Genomic DNA, 10,121 nt, shown 5'->3' with positions numbered 1-10,121 from the left:
CTTCCCCCGGTCATTCCCATCTGGGCAACACCAGACCTCCTGCTCTGTGGGGTGGGGCTGGCAAAGACAAGGCACCCACTCCATGTGAGTCATGTTCTTGGAGACTTTAATTCCACTAGAACAAAATACAAAACAGCAAACCAAATACAACATCCTACCCCAGGGAGGTGGGAGGGTGGGTGAGCAACTGCTGGGAGGTTGGGGCTGGGCTCCCTGCTGTGCCTGGGAGAGGCTCAGTGTCTACCCTAGGCAGGGAGGGGTGAGTGTGGTCCCCAGCAGTGGCATGAGGTCAGGGCCCATCCACACCCCCACCCCAAGCAGCTGTTTCTACACAAGCAGAAAGACAGAGGACAGACCAGGCAGGCCTGGAAAACTCCACTTCACCCACTACTGACCAGAGGGAACAAGTGAGACCACCACTAAGGGTGCTACAGTCAGTAGCAGCTATGGGCCCCCATTTCCCAACAGCAGTCAGAGGAGGTGGGGACCCTGTGGGAACTGGAAAACCTTTCCCACACATGCTTTAGTCCACCTCCTCCATGCGAGATGCATCTTCTTCCCCCTCAAGAGGGGGGATTTCATCAGACACGGCTGCGCTGGGCTCCTCTGCAGCTACCACCTCCTCCTCATCAATACCTGGAGTAGGGGGTGAAGACATAGGCAGGTCACTATGGGGATTTGAGTTTAGCCCCACTGGTCTCAAACCAGTTGTACTGGAAGACCCTCCCTCTGGCCCCATGTTTTTGGTTGGACAACTCGGAGCAAGAGGCCACTTTTCAAGGAAACTCTTGCACTTGCTAAAGAACCTGAAAACGTTTGCAATTCCAACAGGTTACTGAGGGCATTCCAGAGTGCCCCCCCACCCCACTCCTTTATGACAGGGAGCTAAAATCTCCCAAAACGCAGCACTCTGCTAGGAGTTTATTCAGCCTCTAGGGTACAGGGACACGGGATATCTACAGCTCCCCTGAGGCTCTGGCAGGCACATTTCAGACTCACCGTGTTACTGGCAGAAAGATTCTGGCTTTCACCTTTTCCTCTTGAAAACTAAATGTCTTCCACTTAAGAAAACCCCTCCAAAGACCTGCATTTTCAAACCAGCTCTACCCTCACATAATGCCATCATGTGCCACTGACTTTTCAGTCTGGTCTTATGTCCAGGCCCTGGCACCTTAAGCCACTTGCAGGCTACTCCAGCCAGTACAGGACAAAGCCAATCCCCCCTGCCTGAGTAGGGCATGTCTGCTTTCGACTGGCACACACTGCCTCCTCCACATAAAAAGATGCGCTCTGCATCCCTCACCCTCCCATCTGCAGCACTGAGCCAGGATGGGAAACGGTGCCCCCCTCCAGAATCTCTATTTTGTCTAGGAATGGAGGGAAAGGTGAGAGCTCCAGGAGAGGTGCTCCCAGGCGCAGGTCTCCCCAAGGAGACCTGCTAGACCAGGAGTAGCCAACCTGCAACACAAGTGCCTCAGGCAGCCTCTGTGTGTGGCATAGATGATCAGGGAGGGAACAAAAAGCAGAGCAGATCGAGCAAGGGAAGGGGACTGGCATGGCACACCTTAATTTGTAACAACCTGCCTGAAAAGTTGACCCTCACTGTGCTAGACCAACAAAACCCAATGTGTCCCAACTCCCACCTTTGGGGCTTGCTGCTGAGGTCAGGATCCTTGAATTCCCAGTGCTGAGGGGATGGAAAAAGCACCTCCTTCCTTAGGGTCAGCTAAGAGCACCACAGCACCCTGGCTGGCACACTTACCCAGCCCCAGCTTGATCATCCTGTAGATGCGGTTGGAGTGGGTCTGGGGGTCTTCCAGGGAAAAGCCAGAAGACAGCAAGGCTGTCTCAAAGAGCAGCACCACCAGGTCTTTGACAGCCTTGTCATTCTTGTCAGCCTCAGCCTTCTGGCGTAGCGTCTCCACAATGGGGTGGTCGGGATTGATCTCCAGGTGTTTCTTAGCCATCATGTAGCCCATGGTGGAGTTGTCCCGCAGGGCCTGAGCCTTCATGATGCGCTCCATGTTAGCCGTCCACCCATAGGTGCTGGTGACGATGCAGCAGGGAGATGAGACCAGCCGGTTTGAAATGGTTACCTGGTGAGGTATGGAGTGTTAACCACTTGGGAGGTGACCAAGCAGGGGTCAGCATGCATCTGACTGGCCCTGGTCACAACCCTGCTGAGGCTCCAGCATTCACATTAAGCACAGCTGGCAACACCCCTAGTGATGACCTGCGAGGACTACAGTTGAGTCCTGGCTGTCAAAAAAGGCGCAGATGCCCTCCACAGCCCAGCTCCTTGCATGTACAATCACTGGATCACCACCACTTCTTTATGGAGGAGCCAGTGGCAAAAGGGGTAGGGAACCTTCACAATCAGTTTGAGGCGCCATCTGGGACAGCACAGGCAGCTCTGCCAGCACTGTAGCACTCCATACTCATTTCTACACTTACCCGCTCCCAGAAATGCACATATTTGGGTCAGTGCCCCTCGCCCGCAGCCTGGCTGCTTAGAGCAAGATGGTGCAGTGCATGTTGGGACCTTCAGTCTCCTTTAGCGGCTCCTCTGTTGGAGATGAGGGACATCAGAAGCATGCACTGAGCCAGGGCCCAGCCCCCACCTGCATTCAGGGGGCCCAGTTTTCTCCCTCTGACCCCTCTCTCACAGCAGCCTGGGACCCAGTCCCAAGCCAGGCTTCTCCCCTCAACCTTACCTTCTCCACCTTCTTGTCCAGGATCTCCTTCATGAGTTTGCAGAGGCTCTCAAACTTGGCCTTGCTCTCCTCCATCTTCCTCTTCTCCTCCTCATCCTCAGGCAGCTCCAGCCCCTCCTTTGTGACTGATACCAGGCTCTTCCCATCGAACTCCTTGAGCTGCTGCACACAGTACTCGTCGATGGGCTCGGTCATGTACACCACCTCAAAGCCACGCTTCCGTACACGCTCCACAAAGGCTGAGTTTGCCACCTGCTCCTTGCTCTCCCCTGCACCAGGTGAAAGAAAGAATCACCAATCTGAAGGAGTGCAGCTGGCTGGAGCATCCCCTGCTCAGGGGCCATGTCTCAGGTGAAGCCCAATTACAGGAGTTTCCTAGCCCCTGAAGGACTACGAACAGAGCCCGGCCCTTGGCAGAACAGAGACCATGGGACTCCCACACCCAATTCCCTGCCAGGGAGCCAAAGCACTCTATTAACAAGCCTCTTTGTTTACAAGACAGGCTGCAGTCCAACTTGAGTGCACCCACATCTAAATTCCTGGGACAAAGGATCCCCAGAGAGACCTCCCACAGTCACAAGCCCCTGGATAGGACCCTGCTGTCCACTGTGCTTCCTGGAAGCAATACACAAAGGTCTCTCAGGACCATCCGCTTCAGGGAACACCATTCTGGGGAAGTGGAAGAGTCTCTCAGTCAACATAAACCTCTGAATGTTGCATTAATAACAAAGAATCCTGCTAGGCTAAGGATATGCCCGTCCCTTCTCTGTGGGTGAGCGGGTTAAGGGAGGTTAGGTCCACCAGGCAGTGCACATGACTGATTGGTAGGGCAGATGTGTGAGTAGGTGTGGCTCATCAGGTAGATGGCACTTACCTGTGATGTAATAGATGCTCTTCTGTGTGTCCTTCATGCGAGACACGTACTCTGAGAGCGAGGTCATCTCGTCACCTGACTGAGACGTGTGGTAGCGCAGCAGCTCTGACAGGCGCTTCCGGTTGGCAGAGTCCTCATGGATCCCGAGCTGGGGGCAGAGGAGAGGACATGCAGCCCCCAAGAAGCGACTCTCCAGCCCTTGGAGCTGGAATCTTACCCCTCCTCTACCCCCTGCCCCAACTCCCACACCCAAGGACTTCCACACCTCAGTCTGGGGACAGATGTGGTGAGGGAGTCCCAGCAGCCCCCACAAGCACCCTAAAGTACAGTCAGCTCCATCAGCAACACACAACAGTCAAGGCCCCTCTGCTCCAACATGCTCCTAGACAGAGGTCTGTGTCACGGCGCCACTCAGAGAACAGACCACAAGCCATGCCCTCTGACAGGCTGGAGAAGGACGTGAAATCATGGGCAGTAAGAGGCCCCACCTGCCCCAGGCACTGGATAGGCCAAGTCTCACCTTGAGGTTCTTGGAGAAGGCCTCATAGAACTTCTTGTAGCTCTCCTTGTCCTCAGCCAGCTCCGAGAAGAGCTCCAGGCACTTCTTGACGATGTTCTTGCGGATCACTTTGAGGATCTTGCTCTGCTGTAGCATCTCACGGGAGATGTTCAAGGGCAGGTCCTCCGAGTCCACCACGCCCCGGATGAAGTCTGCAAAAGACCGACAGCAAGGAGCTAGTCAGTATGGCTGAGGGAGAAGTGGTCTGGAGGTACACCCACCCCTCGCACAGCAGAGGTAACATGAAGAAACCCCATGCATGCTTTGCTGCAAGCTGCACCCAGACACCAGCTCTTACTCAGGTACTCGGGAATGAGCTCGTCACAACTATCCATGATGAAAACACGCCTCACATACAGCTTGATGTTGTTCTTCTTCTTCTTGTTCTCAAAGAGGTCGAAGGGGGCACGGCGCGGGATGAAGAGAAGCGCCCGGAACTCTAGCTGCCCCTCCACAGAGAAGTGCTGCAGAGGGGAGAGGAATGCACCTCCCTTCACACATCTCTCCGACACATGCGCACATACACACCACCCAGCACTAGCTCCAGGCACCTGTGAAGGCCTGAGAGGCTGCCTGGAGCAAGCCCTTCTTGGTGCATTAGGCAGGTGAGACCCCTAGCATTGGACTCACTCCATCTCAGGACCACCCACTCCCATTGCTCCAGAGGGTACTTGCCAAGACTGCTACCCCAAAGGCTTGTGCCATAGGGCAACGTCCAGGCCTTTCTGGATGCCCAGCGTAACAGAAGGGACTGGGAGCAACAGTCATGTAGTTCAATGAGTCAGCATGCCCCCACCCACAAAAGCAGCTCAAATGGGCACATGTGGCAGAGCTGCCCTCTTGATGGACCCCAGCTGGGCCATTTGGAACACCCTTCCCCAGCTTCCTCCATTGGGGCCCAGCTATGATAGGGGTGCACTGAGCCTCATTTCCTATTCCATTGAGTAGCATGAGGAGCCTCTGGGCTCCCTCCCAGCCAGCCCTCCCCTCACCTTGACAGCCAGGTGGTCCTCCCAGTCATTGGTGAGGCTCTTGTAAAACTCGCCATACTCCTCCTGGGTGATGTCATCAGGGTTGCGGGTCCAGATGGGCTTGGTCTTGTTCAGTTCTTCCTGGTCAATATACTTCTCCTTGATTTTCTTGGTCTTTTTCTTCTTCCCTTTGTCTCCCTCTTCCTCCTCCTCATCAGAGCCCACATCCTCGATCTTGGGCTTCTCCTCATCCTTAGAAGCAGGCTCCTCCTCTTCCTCCTTCTCCGCTTTCTCCTCCTCTGCCTCATCATCACTGATCTCCTTCTCTCGCTCCTTCTCCAGCTGCCAAGTGGAGGAGCAAGAAGAGTCAGAGCCAGGGCACCTGCCACCCCCTGGGCCTCCTCCCCATGGGGAAAATTGGTAGCAGCAAACAAATACCCCATTGCCCCGGGGGCATGGGGAAGGAACTTGCAGCTGGAATGGGTAATGGCACGGATGAACCCAGCACTGGGGGCACAGCATATGAAATGCAGGCTCAGTGCATGTCTGTAGTCTTTGGCTGTCTGGGCCCACTGGGAGAACAGAGGACTTGTAGCTACCAGCAGCTGGTGAGGTCTCCAATTGCTCGTGCAATAGGAGGCCCATGTTTGGGGAGGGTGCTACCCCTGACCAAATGGGGTAGGCCACTGTCTACATCCCTGCAGAGACCTCAAAGACAGGAACTGTTGTCAGCCTTGGCCATTTTCAAGGGGCCTAGGCCAGGCTGCAGAAGTGTGGCTAAGCAGAAGGCCCCAAAGCCTGTTTCTGAGTAACTGTAGCATAAATCTTTGCAGGTGAGATAACTAGCTTGGTCAAAGTAAAGGAAGCCATCCTCATATCTAACTAAAACAGTAACGAGATACAATTAAACAGAGCACAAGGCCTGAAAAGAGAAATTGTAAGGGAAGACCATACATTAAGTAATTTAGATATACCATTTCATAACTTTAGCTTATAGTAATTGATATAACCAAATGTATTAGATGTTATTTTACTCTAACAGATATATTTTTGTTATGATGCTTAGACAAGTTGTAAAAACACAACAGCTTTGTCAGAGAAAACTATAAACTAAGGTAAAGAAGAAACAGGAGAGTGTTGAACAGCACTCCACAATGGGGAGGGAAAAGGAGGTAAGAAACCCTCCCTTTTACTTTCATAAGGATATAAATACCAACTAACAGCCAAGTCCACAAGAGATCTGGTTCAGTCTAGCCCCCAAAGTTTCAGTAAGATAAAACAATTTAAATAAAACCTTTTTCTCCTACTGCAGCAGCAGACAGAGCCAAAGTCCTTTCCCTAAACTTCTGATCAAACCATCACAGACACTAGGCATGTGGCTGGGAAGACTCAAGTTGGAGTGTGCTATCTTCTCCATGCTCCCATCCCCACATGCTCCACCTGCCCTTCCCAAGGATCCCCACTGTCCTTTGCATACATACAAAGAGGGTGATGGGGTAGCCGATGAACTGCGAGTGCTTCTTCACCACCTCCTTGACACGGCGCTCCTCCAGGTACTCTGTCTGGTCTTCCTTCAGGTGAAGGATTACCTTGGTGCCACGCCCAATGGGCTCACCTGCAAGGTGGCGAGAGAGGCAGCAGTGTTACTGACTGTAGGCACTGCAGCAAGATCACTGGGAAGAGGAAGCTGGTCTAGAGGCAAGGCCTCTGCCAGGGCCTCAATCTAGTCAACTGTGTGCTCCACCAGTGTGAGGATCATCAAGGCAGGAACCCAGAGAGGCCGTAGCCACAGTAACGACTGGTCCTGGTAAGAGATGCTGCACCAGGCATGGTGATCATGAACCACTAGACCGGGACCTCTTCTCTCCCCAACACACCAGAGTGCCCCCACCAAACCCTGTTAGGGGCCCTATCCTGGCAGACACGGTGAAAGGAATGTGGCTGGCTCCCTGCTGGCCTCTGCCCATGGTACATACCATGATCAGTTCGGACGGTGAAGGAGCCCCCAGCTGCCGACTCCCAGGCATACTGCTCATCATCGTTGTGCTTGGTGATGACCATCACCTTCTCAGCCACCAGATAAGCAGAGTAGAAGCCCACGCCAAACTGCCCAATCATGGAGATGTCCGCACCAGCCTACAAGGGGGAAGGGAAAGGGGTGAGAAGGGCAGCAGACCAGAGACAGGGGATGTCTGGAGTGCAGCAAGGCATGTCCCAATGACAGGGATTCAGTCCAAGGGCCAGCATGCCTATCTAGAACACGTGCACACATGGTGGGACAGAGACTATCAGCTCACCCCTGAACAGGAGGCACGTAGGCCACCAGCACCAGGGAAGTCTCCCTGGGAGGGCATAAGACTAAAAGGGGGGGGGGGGGGGGGGGGGGGCAGGCATCCCCCAACCACGCACTGTGCATCAGAGCTTCCTCCTGGCCAAAGTCTGCAAGGCCCTGGAAGGGCACAAGCCCCATAGATGCCTAGGCCCCCTGAAGGATGCATCTCCACCTATGCCCAAGCTGGAAGCCACTCACCTGCAAGGCCTCCATGAAGGCTTTGGTACCAGACTTGGCAATTGTGCCCAGGTTATTGATGAGGTCAGCTTTAGTCATCCCAATGCCTGTGTCCACCAGGGTAAGGGTACGCTCCCGAGGGTTCGGGATGATGTCGATCTTCAGTTCCTTGCCGCTCTCCAGTTTTGAAGGGTCTGTCAGGCTCTCATAGCGGATCTTGTCCAGAGCCTAAGGAGAAAGGAGAGTTAGCATGGCCTCCCCACCCAGGATTCATTCACTCCATGAGCCCTGTACCCTTTCCAGCTCCATACGGGAAGGCCCACAGACCCTTCTTTTTGAGACAGCAACACCTGGGCAGAGGACCCACAAGCCTGATCAAACCATCCAGTGCTGAGAACAGTGCCCAGTCCAAGACAGGTGCAGCAGCTGCTGTCCCCTTTGTGTATCATATATATCACTGGGGAAATGCCTGGAAACCACCAGGCACCCCCAAATAACTCCATGGCAGTCTCCTTTCACAGGATAGAGCAGTGGTTCTCAACCCTCTTTTTAGGCCCAAGACACCCCTCCTTAGGCTCAAGGCCCCCCTTGAAGAATGCCAGCTCTGAGCTTTCATTCTTCTCTCAACCATGGAAAAATAATAGAGCAATTCTGCTGTGAAGATCTCAGGCTGCAACAGGGCAGGAGGGTTTGGCCACTTTGGGGCAAAATCTCTGGGTTTCTCTCATGAACCATGGGCAGGCGTTTGCACACAACACCACTCCCACAGCACCCCAGTGGAGAATCACTGGGATAGAGGCACAACCACTGTCAGGTCCGGCCTTCTGCCTGGCCATGCCAGGCCCTGCCTGTGCCAGTTCTACTGCTCCAGACCAAGGGGACCCCCGCCATCCCCAGACAATCCACACTCAACAATCCCTGAAGCCTCAGCTCCTTGGAGGATTACTCCCAGCGGGTGTTTCTTTACTCTTCGCAAAGGTAGGTGCCCCCAGCATGGCCTCCTTGAGAGAAAGGCACGGTTGAGACACATCCCAAGGCCCTTAGGGCACCACCCTGCTTCTCCCAAGGCCTCAGCAGCACAAATAATCAGCAGCTGCCCTAGAAACAGGCACAGGCTGTAGATCAGCACTGGGCTTGGCCATGCTGATGCCCAGGGGCTCAGAGTAGGGGTGAGCCACCCCCGCCTTGCCCTTGCCCTTAGGCTCACATCAGAGGCATTGGAGATGAGCTCCCGCAGAAAGATCTCTTTGTTGGAGTAGAAGGTGTTGATGATGAGGGACATGAGTTGTGCGATTTCAGCCTGGAAGGCAAACGTCTCCACCTCCTCCTCCCCATGTTGGATTTCCTCAGGCATCTGCAAAGCAGGCAACACTGTCAGCTCAAGGAGGGGACACCAGGGAACCCTCCACCCATCCCAGGGTAGCCTAGGTGGAACCTGGGGAAGGGAAGGGGATGCACAGGAAACCTCACGCCCATCTCAGGGCAGGCTGATGGAATGCAGGGAAGGGAAAGGGACACACAGGAACCCCCCATCCATCCCGGGTAGCCCAGATAGAAGGTGGGGACACACAGGAAACCTTCCACCTATTTAGGGGCAGGCCGATGGAAAGTGCAGGAGGGAGCAGACATGCAGGAACCCCCCAGCCATCCTGGGGCAGGCCCAGATAGAAGGTGGGAAAGGGAGGGGATGCACAGGGAACTGTCCACCCATCTCAGGGCAGGCAGATAAAATGTGGGGAAGGGAGCAGGCATGCTGGACCGCCCCCCAGCCATCCCACATGGAGTCCAGGAAGGCAAGGGGATGGCTGGGGAACCATCCGCCCATCTCAGGGGAGGCTGATGGAAGGTGCAGGAGGGAGCAGACACACAAAACCCCTCCAGCCATCCCAGGGCAGCCCAGATGGGCAGGAGATTCCCCATGCGTCCCCTTCCATCTCCCGGCAGGCCAACAGTAGGTCTGGGAGGGAGCGGACGCACAGCCACATGCTACCCCCCCCCAGCCAGCCCAGCCCAGCTGGAAGGCGAGAGGACGCATGGGGACCTTTCACCCCTCTGAGGCCAGGCCCATAACGTGGGGAAGGGAAGGGGACAGCCCAGATGAGGGCAGGGGGGCTCCCCCGTCTCAGGCCCGGCAGATAAAACGTGGGGGAGGGAGCGGACACACCGGAGCCCCCCCCCAGCCACCCCGGGGCAGTCCACATGGCAGTCGAAGGGATGCCTGGGGAGCCTTCACCCATCTTGGAGCAGGCTGCTAAAACGCGGGGGAGGGAGCAGACACACGGGACCCCCGGGGCATCATCCACGGGGCAGGCCGCTGGGAGCGGACACAGCCCCCGAGCAAAGCGCGGCGCCCAGGGCGGGAGGAGACACGTGGGAGGCCGCAGTCAGGCCGGGGCGGCCCCGGGGGAGGGCGGGGGGCGCAGGCGGAGTCCCCCCCCGTGCCGCGGCCGCTGGGGTGGGACCTCGTACCGTGCTGGCGGGAGCGGGGAACACC

General features: G+C 55.6%; 1 protein-coding gene across 1 annotated transcript; it reads right to left on the bottom strand.

Moving 5' to 3' along the window:
• Positions 1 to 89: 89 nt before the first annotated feature.
• Positions 90 to 10,115, bottom strand: HSP90AB1 (heat shock protein 90 alpha family class B member 1). The gene is made up of 12 exons (XM_006018570.1): positions 10,097 to 10,115; positions 8,835 to 8,981; positions 7,649 to 7,855; positions 7,095 to 7,254; positions 6,600 to 6,733; positions 5,140 to 5,460; positions 4,446 to 4,611; positions 4,109 to 4,299; positions 3,589 to 3,736; positions 2,715 to 2,983; positions 1,763 to 2,096; positions 90 to 636 (listed from the first exon to the last, which is right to left on the bottom strand). The coding sequence occupies exons 2-12, from the start codon at positions 8,979 to 8,981 to the stop codon at positions 524 to 526; spliced, it is 2,190 nt and encodes a 729-aa protein (XP_006018632.1). The 5' UTR covers positions 10,097 to 10,115; the 3' UTR covers positions 90 to 523.
• Between the last annotated feature and the right edge of the window lie 6 nt (positions 10,116 to 10,121).

The sequence above is a fragment of the Alligator sinensis genome, unplaced genomic scaffold (assembly GCF_000455745.1).
Source record: "Alligator sinensis unplaced genomic scaffold, ASM45574v1 scaffold198_1, whole genome shotgun sequence".
In the NCBI taxonomy this organism is placed as follows: Eukaryota; Metazoa; Chordata; order Crocodylia; family Alligatoridae; genus Alligator; species Alligator sinensis.
Note: the sequence above shows the minus strand (reverse complement) of the source record. Positions and strands in the feature narration are given on the sequence as shown.

Bases quoted from the DNA above. Each gene is read 5' to 3' on its own strand.
- HSP90AB1 (XM_006018570.1), bottom strand. From the start codon at position 8,981: ATGCCTGAGGAAATCCAACATGGGGAGGAGGAGGTGGAGACGTTTGCC. The intron at 2,984-3,588 runs GTAAGTGCCATC...CACCTGGTGCAG, and splicing joins GAGCATCTATTACATCACAG to GGGAGAGCAAGGAGCAGGTG. The intron at 637-1,762 runs GTAAGTGTGCCA...CCCCTACTCCAG, and splicing joins GATGATCAAGCTGGGGCTGG to GTATTGATGAGGAGGAGGTG.